This window comes from Lactuca virosa, chromosome 4 (genome assembly GCF_052849685.1).
Source record: "Lactuca virosa cultivar CGN04683 chromosome 4, Lactuca_virosa_CGN04683_v6, whole genome shotgun sequence".
NCBI classification, from domain to species: domain Eukaryota; kingdom Viridiplantae; phylum Streptophyta; class Magnoliopsida; order Asterales; family Asteraceae; genus Lactuca; species Lactuca virosa.
Window position 1 is genome coordinate 17827035 of NC_136429.1, and position 22823 is coordinate 17849857.

Genomic DNA, 22823 nt, shown 5'->3' on the forward strand with positions numbered 1-22823 from the left:
TAGCAAGCTAGATCAAGTGGAAAAGGCGCTGGGGTGTTGAAGCGAGGCACCAGGGTTCGATCCTTGGCAACCCCCAAAATCGATTCCTATTTTTGCTGATGCGCATGCGAGGTTGCTGAGTACTGAACGAAGTGGAAACCGCTGCTGAGCCTTAAACTCCGAAACCGGACACACGAGTCTGGCCGTACACCGAAGACCGCAAACCCCCGAGCCGTAAACGTCTGTGAACCGTACACGTGCGAGGATGCTGAGCCGTAAACCGAGGCTGTAAACTCACTTCGGGCCGTAAACCATTCTTGGGCCGTACACCCTTTAAGGGCCGTAAACCCTTCAACAGATGCGAAGAAAAACGACGTTTTCACCATTTTTGCTCCAAAACTCGATCAAAAACTCGTTTTTATCAAAAATGAAAAGAACAACCCCCCCTAATTTTCAGAGATCTATCCAAAAACGCAAAAATCCTTTAAAAATAAGATCAAATAAGCTCCAGATCTGGAAAAATTGATTGATACAATCCAAGCTCTGATACCACTTGTAAGTCCCCAATCTGCTTGAGTATCAATCAGATCCGTTTGATGGTGCGGAATCCCAATCAAACGGATGATGTCAGATCAAATGAAGAAGAAGGAGAAGAAGAAGATGATGAATCTTGTATGATTTGATTAGAATGAAGATCTAAATACAAGATTCACATACAAACACACACACTTAAGCTCCTTTCTTCTCTCTAACTTTCTCTCTCTACAATATGCTCTCACTCTTAGCCTTACATCTATTTATATGATGGACATGGGCTGTGAACAGGTTCACGGCCGTGAACCAGTTCACGGCCATAAACAAAACTGTAAACACATATACAGCCGTAAATACCAAGCTGTTTACGGTCCTAGACATAAAAATACATTTTCCTATAAAAGTAAAGTATAAACCATATTTTTGACCCAACAATCTACTTGTTTATATCATAAATCCAAATTTAACATTGAATTAAATCCCATAGCTAAAATCTATATATTAAAATAGATAGTTCTATGTAATTCTGGTGGTAGGAATGATTATCGGCCAAGCATCATCCTTAAAAGCCATCCGAGCCAAATAATAGATCGCTTAATCAACAAAATAAAATACCATAATCGTATATGATAATCCAGTTAGAACATCTTTTTCTAAAAAAAATCAAGAAAATGACAGTTTATTAGAATATTTATCACGTTGATAAAAGTCATAACAAAGTGCAATAGATTAAATAGATAGTTTAAAACAAATATAAAAAAACGAAGCCTTGATTTTGAGATTAACAAAAGGAAACAAAATTCAAAAGGATTGAGAAGTTTTAAAAGTAACATATCTAAAAAACAGTTGAATAAAATCTAAAAATAACAAAGTTTTAAAATTAACCCATGATTTTCGAAAGTTTGGATATAATTTTGCAAAACTTCTAAATTTACTGTTTATTTGCATTTTGCAAGTCAACCCTATAAAAAGAATATTCTTAATTTTATTTATTTATTTATTTATTATTATTATTATTATTATTTTGCATTTACATGATTTTTTTTTCAAACTGACTGACATTGTAACATCCCAAATTTCGAAGCCAAAAAGTTTCATTTTAAATTAAGCATTTCACAACTCAGTTTACCAAAACATTTCCCATGCCAAGTCGTTGTAAAAAGAAACATAACAAAGTGTCTGAAAATCATATCGTCAAAGTAAAATAAATCAGAGTTCATTCCCAGAAAACTCTATGTGGAAACCATGTGTGTGTGTGATGCGCTGCTACACCGCCGACTCCTTCACCTTGGATGAAGAGGTACCTGAAACCAAAACTGAAACTGTGAGCACAAAGCTTAGGGAGTTCCCCCATCATACCACATACCATACCAACACATAGCATACATACTATCGGGCAATTCTGGGGCGCCCGTCCTACCCATGTCAAGCCATTCTGGGGTGCTGACCTACCCATGTCAAGCCATTCTGGGGTGCTGACCTACCCATGTCAAGCCATTCTGGGGTGCCGACCTACCCTCCGGTCTATCTCAACCGAACACGGGGACTATTTCACCCCTACTACTAACACATAATATCATATCATAATCATGCTGTCAGACATATCTGGGGTATCCGACCTACCCTTCGGTCCTAAAAACCGAACTAGGGGACTATTCCCCTCCTACTACCACTATCACATATAACATATCATGCCAGCATATAAACATATCATCACATACTGTCAGACATATCTGGGGTGCCTGACCTACCCTTCGGTCCTAACAACCGAACTCTACTACTATCACATATACCATATCATGCTAGCACATCAACATATCAGGTAGTAGCAAACCTAGATGAATATCACATAAACAATCATCTAACATACAACTCCTACTGGTGAGCTGGCATTGTGGCCGTAGACCCACCACTACTGGAAGGTAACTCACATCGATGTCGTGTAGCGTCTGAACTGTCCTCGGCGTGAAGGTCGGCTCTCCTCGACTCCTCAATCCCTACACGACAACCTTCAAGTCATCAAACCGAACATACAATCCAACCAGGGTCAATACCAAAACCAGGCAAAGTCAACATTGGTCAAAGTCAACATCCAGTTGACCTGACTCGCCGAGTTGGTCTACCAACTTGTCGAGTCCATGCTCCAATAACCCGATCCAACCCCGACACCACTCGTCGAGTCTAGCGAGAACTCGTTGAGTTTTCCTTCATTCAAACCATCGGGACCATCTTCATCCGACTCGCCGAGTTCTTCCTTCAACTCGCCGAGTTCATCTCCCTCATAAAAACGTGTCCAGTCTATGACTCGCCGAGTTGTATGAACAACTCGTCGAGCTCATCTTCAAAAGTTGGGAGATTGCCTTGGACTCGCCGAGTCTGTTCATGCACTCGTCGAGTCCCATGATTCCCAGGTCCCTTTACGAGTCTAAACATTTACGACACTTCCTTCCCGAACCACTGGTCCAACCACAGAAGGGATTTAGTGGTCATTACACACCGACTCGCCGAGTTCCAAGAACAACTCGTCGAGTCCCTTCTTGACCCTTACTATACAGTCGATTTAAAAGGGTCTTAACACGTCAAAACCATAGATCTGGCCTCCTAATGACCATTTTATACGTAAAGTTCCAAACTTGGTGTACATGCATGGGGTTTTTGGCTCAAAAATCCATAAAAGGTGCTCTACAATGTGCATGGGGATCTCATGGCCATAGAGTTGGCACCTTTATGACATGAGACCCCTCCAATGACTCAGATCTGAAAGTAGAACCCCATGAATCACTTCCCAAATCCGAAAATGGCTTAGAAAGCCCTAAATGCACCCAAAATCTAAGCCCTAAAGATGAACAACCAAATGGAAGACTAAAACAGGGGGCATTTACCTTGATTGAGCTGAAGATGGAATAAGTGATGGGTTTTAGGTACAACAAATAAACTAGAAAAACAATTCCTAAGTTCACATGCAACCTACTTTGGATCTATGTTTTAACTATTGAACATATAACTTTGAATTGCAAAACAAGAACCCTAGAGGAGAGAGGCTAATTTCGAAATTAACAAACTAGGGTTTAGGGTTTACATACCTTTCAATTGTTATAGCAAACAATTGATAATCCTCTTGATCTTGATCTTGATCTTCTTGGAAGCTTAGCACCACAAATGTAATGCCTCTAATGGAATCACACCCAAGAACTAGCAAGAAGGAAACTTGGAGGAGAGAGGATGGAGAGAGTATGCAATTTCGGCCTTAGGGTTTCTTCCAAAGAAATCAGTCCCAAAAACATGAACCAGGAGGCTCCTTATATAGCTGAGGGATCTAGGGTTTAAGGGAAACCCTAGTTATCCTTTGCTTAGGGCCTAAGCAAACCCAAGGGCCTTATCCAAGCCCCTATGGACGAAATTATTAGGGTTTCCCCTAAAGATTTCGTCCACCCTCTTCCAAGGGGGTTCTAGAGCCTTCCACTCAACTATTAGATAATTGCAAACTAGTCCCTGCACCTTATAATTAATTCTTTTAACCCCAAAATCAATTCTGATTAATTTCTGGTTAACAATTAATTAAACATAATGATTTCTTATTAATATATTAATCTTTTAACATATTAATAAATCATTTATATTAATTCATTAATCTTATAAATTAATATCTCTCCTTTCATAATTTCCTTGTCCAGTTGCTAGGTTGAGGGCAACCCAAAAGGACTGTGCTGCTATCAATTCAAGTACATACCAATTATAGTTATGGGCTTAGACACCTAATCCAACAGTCTCCCACTTGGATAAGTCTGTAACTATAATTGCTAGTATGCCTTCTAAATTTGACCAGCAAATTGTAGCTTCCAAAAGCTGCTGCCGAACTCTGACCCAGTCAGTTACGTGTCCTAAGATAAGTGATCATATAACCCTTCGTTCTGCTTGATATCCCCAGACAAAAGACATGGAATGTAATCAATCTGTTTATCCAGAATCTATGTTTCCCGATTCCTGATTTGTGATGATGTAGGACTTCTAATCGAACACATCAATTTAGTCCTGGCTGGGCCCAGCACATAAGTCAACACCAAATCATCGAGGGGCCCACAGATATCGCTTTTCCTGTTAGGGCAAAAGGAACGAATAAACGTTGACTCATATGCTTGTATCTTTTACTCATCAAATTATGCATGACAATACGTTTTATAACACCAAGTTACTGATGCGTTTTCGTATCACCAATGCACAACCGACTTGTAAATTACAACTCATATATCTTCGTTTCAAGATTATAGGATATTATCGTCTCAGTATTACTCGTGATGAATTCCATGAAGTAATACTCTGAGCGAGGGTTTATCCAATACTCAAATCTCAATTTCTGAGTACTCATGAACGTTGCAGCAATTCTATTGCCATGTCTATCCTTAGACAATCTGCAATCCAATTCATGACAGTCTTAATTCACTACTTACTTCCAAGAGTACGAGCGACTGTGGAGTTTGAATAATCTCATTATTCAGGAAGTAAAACATGCAAAATATGAAACACAGTAATAAACAATTGACAAAAGGTAGTAGCCAAACTTATAAATAATACTTTATTATTTAATCACCAAAAGTCAATTACATTTACTTTGTTACAAGTTTCAAAAACTAATCTAACTACTAAAACTAATATCATCTTTCAGTCCTATGCTCCGAGCATGCTGAATATGCTTAGCCCTACTCAGACCCTTTGTGAGGGGATCTGCTGGGTTATCTTCAGATGACACCCTCTTTACTATAAGATGGCCTTCTTCAACTCTATGTCTAATGAAATGGTACTTTCTGTCGATATGTCTGGTCTTACCATGATCTCTCGGTTCCTTTGTCAAGGCAACTGCTCCTTCATTATCGCAGAAGAGTTCCATAGGCTCCTGGATGGTTGGAACAACTCCGAGATCCCCGATGAAGTTCCTCAACCAAGCTGCTTCTTTCGACGCTTCACTTGCTGCAATGTACTCTGATTCACAAGTAGAATCAGCCACCGTATTTTGCTTGGAACTCTTCCAAGTAACTGCTCCTCCATTCAGTAAAAATACCCAGCCCGACTGAGAACGGAAGTTATCTCTATCCGTCTGAAAGCTGGCATCACTGTAACCATCTACTCTCAAAGTATCACTGCCACCAAGCACAAGAACCCAGTCCTTTGTCCTTCGCAAATACTTGAGTATATTCTTAACTGCTATCCAATGAGCTCTACCTGGGTTTCCCTGATAGCGACTGACCATGCTCAAAGCAAATGCCACATCAGGGCGAGTACATGTCATAGCGTACATGATCGATCCGACAGCGGAAGCATAAGGTACACGACTCATGTCATCTATTTCAACATTTGTACTCGGGCATTGAGTCTTACTCAATTTGGTATTGCTCTGGATAGGTAGCTCTCCCTTCTTGGAATTTTCCATACTAAACCTCTTTAGTACCTTATCCAAGTATGTGCTCTGACTAAGTCCAATTAGTCTCTTCTTTCTATCTCTCAATATTCTAATCCCAAGAATATAGGCAGCTTCTCCAAGGTCTTTCATTGCAAAACACTTTCCAAGCCAAGACTTAACCTCTTTCAAGGTTGGAACGTCGTTACCAATGAGTAATATGTCATCGACATATAACACCAGAAAAGTTACTATACTCCCACTAGCCTTGATATACACACAAAACTCATCTTCACTTCTAGAGAAACCAAACTCTTTGACTTTCTCATGGAAGCAAAGATTCCAACTGCGAGATGCTTGTTTCAATCCATAAATGGATTTCTCAAGCTTGCACACTCTATTGGGAAACTTTGCATCAACAAAACCCTCTGGCTGACTCATGTAAACATCTTCAGCCAACTTCCCATTAAGGAAAGCAGTTTTGACATCCATCTGCCAGATTTCATAATCATGAAAGGCAGCTATGGCGAGCAATATCCTAATAGATTTAATCTTAGCCACTGGCGAAAAAGTCTCATCATAGTCAACCCCTGGGGTTTGAGTAAAACCTTTTGCAACCAGTCGAGCCTTGAATGTATGCACATTCCCATCCATGTCTGTCTTCTTCTTGAAGATCCATTTGCACCCAACTGTCTTGCGACCTGGTGCACTATCAACCAAATTCCAAACTTGGTTGTCATACATGGACTTAATCTCGCTGTCCATTGCCTCTTTCCACTTGGAAGCCTCTGGGCCTGCCATTGCTTCCTTATAAGTGACTGGTTCATCTAAGTTTACCAGTGTTCTGTCACTTATGAATGTGTCACCATCTGAAGTAATATGAAAACCATACAACTCAGGTGGCACACTCACCCTAGTGGATCTTCTAAGAGGTAATGAGTTATCAATTGGTTCAATAGGAACTGTTTCCTCTGGTTGAGTGCTAGTGTCATCTAAGGTTCCTTCATTGGCTGACTCTTGAATTTCTTCAAGGTCAATAGTGCTCCCACTGTCCTCTTTGAATATGAGCTCTCTTTCAAGAAAGACTCCTCTTCGTGCTACAAAGACCACGTTCTTACTAGGCCTGTAGAACAAATATCCAAAAGACTGCTTTGGGTAACCAATGAAAGCACATTTCTCACTTCTAGCTGCTAGCTTGTCGTGAGTCTCTCGTCTTACGAAAGCTTCACAACCCCAGACTTTAATATGTGCTAACGAGGGAACTTTCCCTGTCCACATTTCGTGAGGTGTTTTGGCAACCTTCTTTGTAGGGACAAGATTGAGGATGTGGGCGGCTGTCTCTAAGGCATACCCCCAGAAGTGAATAGGAAGCGAAGCCCGACTCATCATAGAACGAACCATGTCTAACAAGGTTCGATTGCGCCTCTCAGCTACACCATTTCACTGTGGTGTCCTAGGAGGAGTCAATTGTGAGACTATCCCACATTCTTTCAGATAGTCGTTAAACTCGATACTAAGATACTCCCCGCCTCTATCGGATCTAAGTATCTTTATCTTTCTGCCCAATTGATTTTCGACTTCATGTTTAAACTCTTTGAACTTTTCAAAAGTTTCTGACTTATGCTTGATCAAGTAGATATATCCATATCTGCTATAATCGTCAGTGAAAGTCACATAGAATCGATTAGCATCTCTTGTAGTTGATCTAAAGGGCCCACACACATCTGTGTGTATGAGATCCAACAGACCTTCACCTCTTTCACAAGACCCTGTGAATGGTGATTTTGTCATCTTTCCCAAAAGACAAGATTCACACATATCATCTGACTTTAGGTCAAATGATTCCAACACTCCATCCTTTTGGAGTTGGGCTATGCGTTTCTTGTTAATGTGTCCAAGACGACAATGCCACAGGCATGCCTTGTCTACACTATTAGACAAGTCAATATTAAGTACACTATTTCCTAAGCTATCAACACAAGTCACTGTTTCATACACACCATTACAAGGCAAAGCTTCAAACATAAAAACACCATTCTTATAAACAGAAATTGAACCATTCAAATCATTAAAAGAATATGTAAAACCTTGTCTGAACAATGCATGAAATGAAATAATGTTTCTCGTCATCTCAGACGAATAGCAACAATTTATTAAATCTAATCTAACATCATTACTAAGCAGAAGCTGATAAACTCCGATCTTGGTTACTGGTGAAGACTTTCTGTTTCCCATGATCAGGTTTATCCTTCCTCGCTCTATCTCCTCACTTCCCTTTAGACCCTGCAAATCAGAACAGATATGAAAACCACATCCTGTATCAAGGACCCATGAACGAGAAGATAATGAGTTATTAGCAGAAATAGTGTAAATACCTGCCGAAGATGGCTTCACTTTGCCATCCTTGATATCTTGCAGATATTGTGGGCAAGATCTCTTCCAATGCCCTTTTTGGTTGCAGTAAAAGCAAACTGCCTCTTTTGGATCAGAAACATGGGGAGTGGAACCATTGGGCTTAGCCTTTGGGCCATTACTAGATGACCCAGCTTGAGCCTTGCTCTTCCAGTTTTGCTTGGGAGGACCTTTCCTCTTTTTCCCCTTTCCCTGTCCAATAGCCAAAACAGGGGCACTAGCAGGTGTGGAGGGTATACTTTTACCCTTCATCCCTGCCTCAGCTGTCTGCAACAAGTTGTGCAACTGGGCCAAGGTCTGCTCAGTATTGTTCAAATGGTAAGTTAGAATAAACTGACCATAACATTCAGGAAGTGAGTTCAAGACCATGTCAATGGCCAATTCCTCATCAAAGTGAATATTGAGCTTGACCAAACGCTCTATGTAGCGTTGCATTCTTTGCACATGTGACACAACCGACTCCCCATCTTTCATCTTGCAAGCCATGAGTGACTTGACTACTTCGAACTTTTCTTGACGAGCTCGCTTATGGTACTTTTCCATAAGGTCCTTGTTCATCTCGAAAGGCCAGTAGTCCTCATAGTACCTCTGCAGTTCTGGGGACATAGTTGCCACCATGATGCATGCCACTTTGTTAGCATCATCGTAATGTTTCTTGTAGGCAGCAAGATCTTCAGGAGTAGCTTCATTCTCATCAAGCTCTTTGAGCTCCTTTTCAAGAACATATTCTTTGTTCTCGAAACGAAGAGCCATCTTGATGTTGCGCATCCAATCGTTATAGTTTGAGCCATCCATAACGACTTTGGAGCATATATTGAGCAAGGAGAAGTTCTGGTTGGAGGAGGATGAAGTAGAAGTGTTTCCAGGAGTAGACATCTGAAAAGAAAGAAAGTTTTAGTTAGATTTCAAGATACCTTAATAGAATAACCCAAAGATATAATATCAAGGTTAGGATCCAACTATGAAGATTCACAACTCAGAAATGGGATGCCGAGATCCAAGTGCAAATTTCATAAAGGTAGGCGAATGACGATTCACCAATTCCACCATTAGACGAAACAAACGAAGTGAAATTCCTAATTCTTTTGAGATACATTGAAACTATTCAATGGCATGTTTTAATCTCAGATTATGCTCTTCTATTTGTGACTGGGATGCCGAGGATCACAAACAAGATGTGAATAACCATGCAAATGTGCTTGGTAACCTCAATGTCTTTATCATTAACTATTGATGTGCTGGTAAACCACACACGCTCCATCAAAATGACAATTATGAGATACCCATTACTACTCTTTATTAGTGCCTTTTAGTGTGCTGGTTAACCACACACGCTCCACTAACGACCAATAAAGCATAATGTGCAATTTCATGGATTAGCATACTTTTCACATTTTTCCTAAAGTAACTAGAGTTGGGATTTTTGAAAATAATGTTCTAGTACTTTTAATATCATTATACTTTTAATGAGAAGTAGTTGTCCTATCAAATCCGTTCTGCTAACGACCCTCCACTAATCAAGGAAGCGGTGGGTGAGAGTGGACACCCATTCAACTACCATTTTATAGGCAGTTTCCTTATACCCCCCTTATAGATTAACTTCGTGAATGAGGCATACTAGCGATTTGACTGACCATATTCTTATACATATATAATATTAAACTTTTAATTATAATATATATATAAGGTGTGTTTTAAAACATTTTAAAACTTCAAGGGTTTATAAATTTCGAAATTTAAGCTATTAAATTTAAATTTAAATAAACCAATTAACTAGATTTAATATTTATCTTTTAATTAACTATTAATCAAATTATTAAATCTTGTAAGGATTATCTAATTAAATTAATCCATTAATTTAATCCTAATCCTTATCCCTCTAAATTTCGAAAAATAGGGTAAGGATAATTATCCAATTAATCTAATTAAGTAACAATTATCCAAAAACAAGAAACCCTAGTTATCCTCTAGCATATTTCGAAATTCATAAGGGAGGAGGCTAGGGTTTTCAAAACCCTAACCCTAATTTCGATTAGGGTTCTTTGGAGGCTAGGGTTTTCGAAAACCCTTCAATCCAAAACCCTAATTGCGAAAATTTGGCCTTTAGGGTTTAATGGCTATAAACCCTAATTTGCAATTCAACTATTATAGCAATTCAATTTAAAACAACAATGGCTCTGATACCACTGATGGGTTTTAGGTACAACAAATAAACTAGAAAAACAATTCCTAAGTTCACATGCAACCTACTTTGGATCTATGTTTTAACTATTGAACATATAACTTTGAATTGCAAAACAAGAACCCTAGAGGAGAGAGGCTAATTTCGAAATTAACAAACTAGGGTTTAGGGTTTACATACCTTTCAATTGTTATAGCAAACAATTGATAATCCTCTTGATCTTGATCTTGATCTTCTTGGAAGCTTAGCACCACAAATGTAATGCCTCTAATGGAATCACACCCAAGAACTAGCAAGAAGGAAACTTGGAGGAGAGAGGATGGAGAGAGTATGCAATTTCGGCCTTAGGGTTTCTTCCAAAGAAATCAGTCCCAAAAACATGAACCAGGAGGCTCCTTATATAGCTGAGGGATCTAGGGTTTAAGGGAAACCCTAGTTATCCTTTGCTTAGGGCCTAAGCAAACCCAAGGGCCTTATCCAAGCCCCTATGGACGAAATTATTAGGGTTTCCCCTAAAGATTTCGTCCACCCTCTTCCAAGGGGGTTCTAGAGCCTTCCACTCAACTATTAGATAATTGCAAACTAGTCCCTGCACCTTATAATTAATTCTTTTAACCCCAAAATCAATTCTGATTAATTTCTGGTTAACAATTAATTAAACATAATGATTTCTTATTAATATATTAATCTTTTAACATATTAATAAATCATTTATATTAATTCATTAATCTTATAAATTAATATCTCTCCTTTCATAATTTCCTTGTCCAGTTGCTAGGTTGAGGGCAACCCAAAAGGACTGTGCTGCTATCAATTCAAGTACATACCAATTATAGTTATGGGCTTAGACACCTAATCCAACAATAAGATCTCTGGATCTACAAGCCCCAACTCGAATTCCCAAGCTTCTTCCTTCCTTTCAAGCTTCAAAAACCACCCAAAAGCACCAAAAATGGCCTTAGATCACTCAAAGCGGCTAGGGTTTCGATGAGAGGTGTTCTGGGAGCATAAGGGACAATGGAGGCTGCAATAAGACGTTTAAATAGGGTGCAAACCCTCAAATTTAGGGTTTCACTCAAACAGCACCTACTCGCCGATTCAGTCTACCGACTCGTCGAGTAGGTCACTTAAAATGTCCGCGGGTCCCGACTCTACTCGACGAGTTGGGCCTCCAACTCGTCGAGTCCCAGAGAATACATAAGAATACTGGAATTAACTGCGTACCGGGAATCAGGTGTTACAAATCTCCCCTACTTATTCTAGACTTCGTCCTCGAAGTCTGCTGCTCGATCCTGAAAAAGCTCGGGGTAATGCTCCGTCATCTCGTCCTCCGGCTCCCAGGTCCATTCCGAGCCCTTTCGGTGCCGCCACCGCACCTTTACCAGCTCCACTCTCTTGTTCCTCAGATCCCTTGACTTCCTGTCAAGGATTGCCACTGGCCGCTCGATGTAGTTCAGGCTGTCATCAACCTGAATATCCTCCAAAGGCACCACCGCCGAATCGTCTACCAGGAATTTCCGCAACTGGGAGACGTGAAATGTGCTATGAATCTGACTGAGTTCGGCTGACAGATCCAACCTATATGCCACCTTGCCCACCCGGGCTACAACCCTGAAGGGTCCAATATACCTGGGGCCCAGCTTTCCCCGCTTCCTGAATCGAATGACGCCCTTCCAAGGCGACACCTTCAGGAGCACCATATCCCCGACCTGTAACTCCAGGTCCGATCGACGCTTGTCGGCATAACTTTTCTGCCGACTCTGAGCAGTCTGAAGTCTGCTCCGAACCTGCTGGGTCCTCTCCGTAGTCTTGAGTACTACTTCGGTACTCCCCATGACTCTCTGTCCGACCTCCCCCCAGCATATCGGGGTCCTGCACTTCCTCCCATACAACATCTCGAAAGGAGGACGGTCGATGCTCGCATGATAACTGTTACTATAAGAGAATTCCGCCAAAGGAAGGTAAGTATCCCAATTACCTCCGAATTCCATAACACATGCTCGCTCTGACCATCCGTCTGCGGGTGAAAGGCGGTACTAAAATGCAGACGAGTACCCAGTTCGTCGTGAAACTTCTTCTAAAACCTGGAAGTGAACCGCACATCCCTATCTGAGATCACCAAAACTGGCACCCCGTGCCGCGCCACTACCTCCCTAATATAGATGTCGGCCAACTTTTCGGCCGAAATACTCTCCTGAATCGGAATAAAATGGGCGCTCTTGGTCAATCGATCAACGATGACCCAAATCGAATCCACTCCTCGCGCGGTCCTGGGAAGCTTCGTAATGAAGTCCATAGTAATATCCTCCCACTTCCACAGCGGGATATCCAACGGCTGGACCTTGTCGTGAGGTCTCTGGTGCTCAGCCTTGACCTTCCTGCAGGTCAGGCACCTTTCCACAACCCAAGCTATGTCCCTCTTCATACAGGGCCACCAATAATCGAGACGAAGATCCCTGTACATCTTCGTCGCCCCGGGATGGATAGAGAACCTGGACTTATGCGCCTCTGCCATCAATACATGGTGCACACCCCCATGATAAGGGACCCACACCCTACGGTGAAGAGTCAACAATCCTCGGCTATCATAGTCGAAGGAGGAAACCTGGCCCATAATTCGCTCGCTCTTCTGATGTTCCTCCTTCATGGCCTCCTTCTGGGCCTCCCGAATCTGCTCCAACAGCGGAGTCACAACTGTCATTCTCAGAAAAATGTCCCTGATCGGCGCTGCCTTGCGGCTAAGCGCATCGGCCACGACATTGGCCTTCCCCGGGTGGTAGAGGATCTCGCAATCGTAATCCTTTACCATATCAAGCCACCGAAGCTGCCTCATATTCAGATTTGGCTGGCCCATGAGGTACCTCAGTCTCTTGTGGTCCGTGTAAATAGTACAACGAACCCCATAGAGGTAATGACGCCAAATCTTGAGGGCGAAAACAACAGCCCCCAACTCCAAATCATGTGTCGGATAATTCGCCTCGTGAGGCTTCAACTGCCTTGAATCGTAAGCGATAACATGCCCTCTCTGCATCAATACCACGCCCAAACCTGAGATGGACGCATCACAATATACAACAAAACCCTCCATGCCCTCCGGCAGGGCTAAGATTGACGCCTCGCACAATCTCTGTCTCAGGGTCTCAAACGCAGCCTGCTGCTCAGGCCCCCAGCGAAAGACCACGACCTTCCTCGTCAGCCGGGTCAGGGGCACGACTATCTTGGAGAAGTCCTGAATGAATCTCCGATGGTAGCCTGCCAATCCCAGAAAGCTCTGAATCTTGGATGGAGACCTCGGAACCTCCCATCTCATCACGGCTTCCACCTTGGCCGGGTCAACCGAAATCCCGTTCTGATTGACAAGGTGCCCCAAAAACTGCACCTCGCGCAACCAGAACTCGCACTTGGAGAACTTCGCATACAAGTTCTCCCTCCTCAAGGTGTCCAGGACCTCCCGTAAGTGCTCCTCATGCTGCTCTCGAGTCTTGGAATAAACCAAGATGTCGTCGATGAAAACTATCACAGACCGATCCAACATCGGTTTGCACACGCGGTTCATGAGGTCCATGAACGCGGCAGGAGCATTGGTGAGCCTGAAAGGCATCACCACGAACTCATAATGGCCATAACGCGTCCGAAACGCAGTCTTCTGCACATCCTCCTCTCTGACCCTCATCTGATGATATCCCGAACGCAGATCAATCTTGGAGAACCAAGATGCTCCCTGTAGTTGGTCAAAGAGGCCATCAATCCTCGAGAGTGGGTAACGGTTCTTCACCGTTACCTTATTCAGCTCCCGATAATCTATACACATCCGATGTGACCCGTCCTTCTTCCTCACAAACAGAATCGGGGCTCCCCAAGGTGAACTGCTCGGTCTAATGAATCCCTTGTCTAACAGCTCCTGCAGCTGTGTAGACAACTCCTACATCTCAGGAAGAGGCAACCGATACGGTGCCTTGGCTATCGGAGCCGCACCGGGGGCTAGCTCGATCCTGAACTCTACCTGCCTTTCCGGAGGTATCCCAGGCAACTCCTCGGGGAATACATCCGCAAACTCTCGTACTACTGGCACATCGCCCACTGTCGCCTTACCCGCCTCCCGGGTATCCATAACATAAGCGACAAATCCCGTGCAACTCTGCTGAAAGTAGCGCCTAGCTCTCGCTGCTGAACATAAAGCTAGCCCTCGATGTGGCCTCTCGCACTGAATCACCAGCTCTCCCCCACTTGGGGTCCTGATCCGCACCAACTGCTGCGCGCAGTCAATCACTCCCCCATTGGGGCTTAACCAATCCATACCAATAATAACATTGTTCCCCCGCAAAGGTATGGGAACCAGGTAACGTTCCTCGAACAGTCTCAAAACAAAATCTCGGTAGACCTCTGATGCCCGTACTGACCGGTCGTCCGCAATCTCGACCTCTAAAGGGCAATCTAACATGCCCGAAGACTCAGGAAACTTCTTGCTAAGCGTAAGAGAGACAAACGATCGGGTAGCACCCGAATCAAACAATACCTGAACTGGGATACCGTTCACATGGAACGATCATAAACAGAGCACATACATAGCATATCAAAATCACAGCGACATAACATAAAAGCATAAAAATAAATCGTACCCGTCACCACATCGGGTGCAACGCGTGCCTTCTCGGCTGTCAACTGAAATGCTCGGCTCCGCACCACTGGAGCCTCTACTTTGGCCTTCCGATCATCCATAACCCGCGTTGTCACTGGAGTCGGCGCCGCCGCTGGCGCTACTGACAATCTAGGGCAGTTGGGGTTCTTATGGCCCCTCTGATTGCAATGGAAGCAAATCAGGTCTGACATATGCACTGTGGGGGCGGGGGCAGTACAATCTCTGCCAAAGTGCCCCGTCTTGCCACACTTGTAGCAGCCGGTCGATCCCGCCCTACAAGCTCCCTCATCCGGCCTGCCGCATTTCCTGCAGCGGCTCTGGCCTGGCTGGCCCTTCGACCTAACGTCGGATCCCTTGGGTTTCTTCCCCGAAACCCCTGTCACCTGCTCAGTCTCTGCTTTCCTTTTCCTGATATGCTCCAAATCGAGCTCCCTCTCCCGCGCCCTGGCAATCATAGACTCTAGGGTCGGGCAGGCTGAATAGCTGACATGCTCTCGAATATCAGCCCTCAACATATCATGGTAGCGGGTCTTCCGCATCTCCTCATCTCCCGCATACTGGGGTACCAACAATGCTCTCTCCGGGAACTTGGCGGTGATCTCCGCCACAGTCTCCGTAGTCTGCCTCATATCCAAAAACTCTCTGGCCAGCTGCTGAAGCTCCACAGCCGGCGCAAACTCAGCCCTTAATCTGGTCACGAAATCTGACCACGTCATAACCTCGACGGCTGGAGCTCCCAACGAGTCACCAACCGACTCCCACCAGTCTCTAGCTCTGTCCCTCAAACATCCCGCAACAAAGCGGACCTTCGACCCTTCCGGGCAGAAGCTCGTCAACTGCGTAGACTCAATGTCTGTGATCCATCTCCTGGCAGCAATGGGGTCCTTCACCCCATGAAAATCCGACGCACCACTCCCTCTGAAGTCCTTAAAGGACAGTGTGCGCATACCCGCGTGGCCAGACGCCAAGTCACTCCTGAATGATCGGAGGCGATCCTCCATCAACTTGATAATCCCCTCCTTGATCGACCCGAAAATAACCGGGGTCGACTCAAGGATACCTCTCGTGATCTCAGACGCGATGAACTCGCGTAGCCCGTCGTCAACCTGCTCGAACCCTGCACCCGAGCTCGATCCTGATCCTGATCCAGAACCTCCTGCTCCATGTCGTGTAATCACCATACTGAAAATAAATACGCAATCGTCAGGATCATACATACTCTCGAGAGGTCTCACACACTCTCCAAGTTTCCTGGTTCCATCTCGGTCCTCCCTGACTCAAATACGGATCCTCTTCTTCCAGTAGTATGGGCCCATACTACCTTCCACATCTATCCGTACTTTCCTCAAGGATTGCCTCAACTTCGCCAAGTCCCTCAACCAATATCCCTTTCCAACTAATCTCATCCTAGGCTCTCCTAGGGCACTCTCCGACCTACTCTCCGCCATCAGCTGCACTAGGAGTCCCTACCACCCTTCCTAACTAGCTTGCGGATACTGTCACATATCCGCTCACTAGTTAGTTAAAGTTAGTCAGGACCCCTATAGCACAAAGCAAGCAGCATTCGTGCATTGAGTAACCACATCAAGCATAACCTAACCAGGCTATCCTACTGCTGACTAGACTGTCCTAGCATACAACTCATATAACAGGCATTCAAGGCATCCTCCTAGATCCTTAGCCCTAGTCTAGCATGCAGTTCTCAGAATCATATATCAGGCATACAAGGTATCCTCCTAGATCCTTAGCCCTAGTCTAGCATGCAATTCTCATAATCATATATCCCATGTCATAACATAATAAGTATGGGTATCTTGGGGAAAACTTACTTGAGCTCGGTCGGTCGCACGCATCACACACCTTGTTCTTTCTCAAATTCCTTAACTTGAATTTTAGAAAACCGTTTTCTTTGTGAAAAATATTTTAATCCCTCGGTTTGAGTCCAGACACCCCCGAGGGTGTGTCCGAATCCCTCAAACCAGGGCTCTGATACCAACTTGTAACATCCCAAATTTCGAGGCCAAAAAGTTTCATTTTAAATTAAGCATATCACAACTCAGTTTACCAAAACATTTCCCATGCCATGTCATTGTAAAAAGAAACATAACAAAGTGTCTGAAAATCATATCGTCAAAGTAAAATAAATCAGAGTTCATTCCCAGAAAACTCTATGCGGAAACCATGTGTGTGTGATGCGCTGCTACACCGCCGACTCATTCCCCTTGGATGAAGAGGTACCTGAAACCAAAACTGAAACTGTAAGCACAAAGCTTAGTGATTTACCCCCATCATACCACATACCATACCAACACATAGCATACATACTATCGGGCAATTCTGGGGCGCCCGTCCTACCCATGTCAAGCCATTCTGGGGTGCTGACCTACCCATGTCAAGCCATTCTGGGGTGCCGACCTACCCTCCGGTCTATCTCAACCGAACACGGGGACTATTTCACCCCTACTACTAACACATAATATCATATCATAATCATGCTGTCAGACATATCTGGGGTATCCGACCTACCCTTCGGTCCTAACAACCGAACTTAGGGACTATTCCCCTCCTACTACCACTATCACATATAACATATCATGCCAGCATATAAACATATCATAACATACTGTCAGACATATCTGGGGTGTCTGACCTACCCTTCGGTCCTAACAACCGAACTCTACTACTATCACATATACCATATCATGCTAGCACATCAACATATCAGGTAGTAGCAAACCTAGATGGATATCACATAGACAATCATCTAACATACAACTCCTACTGGTGAGCTGGCATTGTGGCCGTAGACCCACCACTACTGGAAGGTAACTCACCTCGATGTCGTGTAGCGTCTGAACTGTCCTCGGCGTGAAGGTCGGCTCTCCTCGACTCCTCAATCCCTACACGACAACCTTCAAGTCATCAAACCGAACATACAATCCAACCAGGGTTAATACCAAAACCAGGCAAAGTCAACATTGGTCAAAGTCAACATCCAGTTGACCTGACTCGCCGAGTTGGTCTACCAACTCGTCGAGTCCATGCTCCACTAACCCGATCCAACCCCGACACCACTCGTCGAGTCTAGCGAGAACTCGTCGAGTTTTCCTTCATTCAAACCATCGGGACCATCTTCATCCGACTCGCTGAGTTCTTCCTTCAACTCGGCGAGTTCATCTCCCTCATAAAAACTTGTCCAGTCTATGACTCGCCGAGTTGTATGAACAACTCGTCGAGCCCATCTTCAAAGGTTGGGAGATTGCCTTGGACTCGCCGAGTCTTTTCATTTACTCGTCGAGTCCCATGATTCCCAGGTCCCTTTAAGAGTCTAAACATTTACGACACTTCCTTCCCGAACCACTGGTCCAACCACAGAAGGGATTTAGTGGTCATTACACACCGACTCGCCGAGTTCCAAGAACAACTCGCCGAGTCCCTTCTTGACCCTTACTATACAGTCGATTTAAAAGGATCTTAACACGTCAAAACCATAGATCTGGCCTCCTAATGTCCATTTTATACGTAAAGTTCCAAACTTGGTGTACATGCATGGGGTTTTTGGCTCAAAAATCCATAAAAGGTGCTCTAGAATGTGCATGGGGCTCTCATGGCCATACAATTGGCACCTTTATGCCATGAGACCCCTCCAATGACTCAGATCTGAAAGTAGAACCCTATGAATCACTTCCCAAATCCGAAAATGCCTTAGAAATCCCTAAATGCACCCAAAATCTAAGCCCTAAAGATGAACAACCAAATGGAAGACCAAAACATGGGGCATTTACCTTGATTGAGCTAAAGATGGAATAAGATCTCTGGATCTACAAGACCCAACTCAAATTCCCACGCTTCTTCCTTCCTTTCAAGCTTCAAAAACCACCCAAAAGCACCAAAAATGGCCTTAGATCACTCAAAGCGGCTAGGGTTTCGATGAGAGGTGTTCTGGGAGCATAAGGGACAATGGAGGCTGCAATAAGACGTTTAAATAGGGTGCAAACCCTCAAATTTAGGGTTTCACTCAAACAACACCTACTCGCCGAGTCAGTCTACCGACTCGTCGAGTAGGTCACTTAAAATGTCCGCGGGTCCCGACTCTACTAGACGAGTTGGGCCTCCAACTCGTCGAGTCCCAGAGAAAACATAAGAATTCTTGAATTAACTGCGTATCGGGAATCAGGTGTTACAGACATTTGATGCATTTTGCAGGTAATTTCATAGTTAGGACTTGTATAATTTAAGACTATATTTGAAAACCCAACTTTTTGACTAAATCTTGGAAAAAAACCTACTTTTTTATCCGTTCTGTATCACATTTGTCATGTTTGGTGAATTATTTAAAACAAAATTTGTGATATACATGGATAGATAGTACAATACATAGTTCAATCCTAAAAGAAAAAAAATACATTTTGACATTTAAGATCAAATCTTAACAAACAAAGCATTCTATAGCAAACATGAAAACATAAATGTAGATAATCAAGAGAGAAGTGATGCAAAAACCAAAACTAATCGAAATCATGGCGTCTCTTCCCCTTACTTCTCCTGTGTCTCCTGTCATCATCATCATCACGCCTTTTCTCTCTCCTTTCATGCTTCCTCTCATCTCTCTTTGCATTTGCACTTTTAGGTACCTCCATTGTCACCACGAGATGCAATGAACTTGACTCTTCCCATGCTTTAGGTACCTTGTAGTATAATTTTAAACAAATGTTAAAACTTTACACCCTAAAAACATAAATAACATACTAATATTTGGTATTATGGATTAGAAACCTACTTGGAAAAACCAAGACCTTGAACATGAGCAGCCTCAGCATGACCTGCTCCCAAATCTTCAGCAACAAAACCTCTATTCACAAGTTCAGAAAATTCATGTTTATCAAGTCTATTAACTTGAGGTTTTGAAGAACGCTTAGGAGCTAAACCTAATGCCTCCCTCATAGCCAACTATTCTTATTCCTTGATCATTCTTATCTCTTCTTTTGCAGCTTCCATGTCTGCTTCTTTCGACTTTTTATCTCTAGAATACCAATGTAGATCCTTTCCTGTTGTTCAAGGTTACATGTATATATTAATGGAAACCCCTAAAAAGATCTATTTGTCTACTTTTCAATATTGCAACTAAAGAATGAATGACTAACCTTTCTGCCATCTCCCTACAGGAGCCTTGAGACTATGACCAATATAGTTTTCTCTATATTTATCAACCTTCGCATCATCCCGCTTAAATTCTGCACATTAGTAACATAAATCATGTTAATATGAGTTTTCAAATATTCTTATTCTATGTAATGATCATCTTGATCTTAGTGTACTACTTTCCCTTAAATCCATCCAAATATCAGCGTATTGGCTTATTTCACAAAACTGAGAAAAACAAATTTGTAATAATCCTTCTTTAAAGTGTTGAATGATTTCAAAAGATGAACAAATTCCCAAACATTCATCCTAATATATGTACCCTAGATACCAGATCGATTAACAAACATTCATCATGTAATCTCACAGAAGCAATTTATCAAATTTCCGGATATAAACACATAAACAGAAGACAGATATACTAAACTTAGGTCATAACTGATTTTAAAACCCTGAAAAGCAAAATGTGAGGCTGAACTTATGATCTCGACCACCACACACACCACCTCTAGAAGGATGATTAATAGTTGCTAAGAAATGTTGCAATTTAAGTTTAACAGAAGGAAAGGTATGATTCAATAGTGATGAACGATTATCCATAATCCCTGGGTAGGTTTTCGTTCAATTTAAGTTTGTATTCCTTTATAATATCAAAACCTAAAGTTTCATGAAATGGTCCTTTAGTTGATTCATGAAAAAATATGAAATATTTCGAACTGAAACATAGCTACAATCAAATGAAAGAATATAAAAACATACAAAACCCAAATTTAAAGACAAAGATAAACATAAACCCATTCGATGATGACCATCAGAAACAAATCGATGGAGAAATTGAAACCTAGATGATGAACATAAATCATCTCAATGGAAAAATTGTGTATGTAAACTATAGCAGAGAATCCAATTGAAAAACTTACAATCGTGAAACAATTTCAAGTATTTTTTTTAGATTGAGTCATCGAGATACCTGTGAAACCTGCAAACCAGTGAAATTAAAGAAGAAAGTGTGCAACCATAGTTTATAGGAATTGATTTGAAGATGATTTCGTTTTAGAACCCTAACTTCCTCCAAAACTATTGATTTGGAATTACTTGCGAGATTTGGGTATTTCAAATTTGAATTAATATCTGGTTTCCAAAATCAAGAAGGCCAAATTAGAGGAAACAAATACGTGATTTATGTGATTTGTAGAATAAGCAGATGGGAGCTGAATGGGCAAAATAAGTATTTCACTTTGTAAAAGAGAGGAGCTTAGAAGATGTCACATGCGGGGGCGGAACACAAACATCAAAACTAAAGGGGCCGAAACCATAACATAAAAAATCATTTACATAAGTTTTCCTTTTAAAACTTAGATTGATTTTCCATGTTAACATACACTATATACAATAGGTAGCTAACACTTAAAAACAATTTGATAAAATAACAATTTCATATACATTTTGCAATCAATTAATGTTTTTTTAAAATAGTGGCATTGCTTTTACAGCAATTGATTATACTAACTAGACGAACAATTGAACTTTTAACCAATATTAAAATTAAGTAATACATTAATAAACACATTTTTATCAAACAAAATCTAAAATTCTAATTAAATTGTGTTGGATGTCCTCGATTTAAAAAAATAAACGAAAAAAGAAACAGTAACGTCTTTTTAGATTATAAAAATAATAGGCTAAATAATAACATATAACAAAAGTTGTCAGACTACTTTTTTAGATTTTATGGTTTCAAAACAACTATTCATCTTCATAAGAGACGGAGGTAGAGGGAGCGTACAAGTATTTCTTCCATAGAGAGATCTACCAATGTGTTTGAAGGTCGTCGGTGGATGTGACAACGGTCATAGACCATATATATGGCTGAGGTGAGCATAAGAGGGTGAAGTGACGAACGGCGGCAGTGATATTTTCCGGTGAGCTTGACAACTCTTTTTCCGATGGCAACAAAGATTTTTTAGGGTTTTTTATCATCCCAAATATTAATAGCTTGTATATCTGAATGGTGATTTGTTTTTTTTTTATTTTTTTTATTGTTTTAGTTTCCTACATAAACGGTATCGGTTTGAATTCTTCAGTGATTTTCGTGTTTTTGGATAATTATTTATGTAGTTTCCCAACTTATAAATCTCCTAATAATGTAAGATTGGTTTTCTTATTATATTTTTGTTTTTTAAGAACATGAAAGCAAAAATCTAGGAGGGGCCATAAGATAAGTTATATGGTTTTTTGAAGTTGGTTAAGTGTATATACACTAATGACATGTCGAAAAACCAGGGGGGCCATGGCCGCCTCTGGCCCTCAAGAGCATCCGCCATTGGTCGCGTGGACAAAAAAAATCCGCCATTGGTCGCGTGGACAAAAAAAATCCGCCACTGGTCGCGTGGACAAAAAAAACCAGGGGGGCCATGGCCCCCTATGTGCAACTTCCTGCTAAGTAGTTAGTTTCCTAACCTGATTTTACTTCTCACATAATGAGCTTGGGACAATCCGTGAGCTGATTTAGGTTGCCTTTTGGGGTTTGGGACGATACTTTA

At 42.1% G+C, this 22823-nt stretch overlaps 1 protein-coding gene across 1 annotated transcript; it reads right to left on the reverse strand.

Moving 5' to 3' along the window:
- Positions 1-19468: 19468 nt before the first annotated feature.
- Positions 19469-20475, reverse strand: LOC145104156 (uncharacterized). The gene is given in 4 exon segments (XM_079041437.1): positions 19469-19857; positions 19919-20186; positions 20283-20372; positions 20460-20475. Coding segments are annotated over 4 exon segments (585 nt in total). The 3' UTR covers positions 19469-19646.
- Between the last annotated feature and the right edge of the window lie 2348 nt (positions 20476-22823).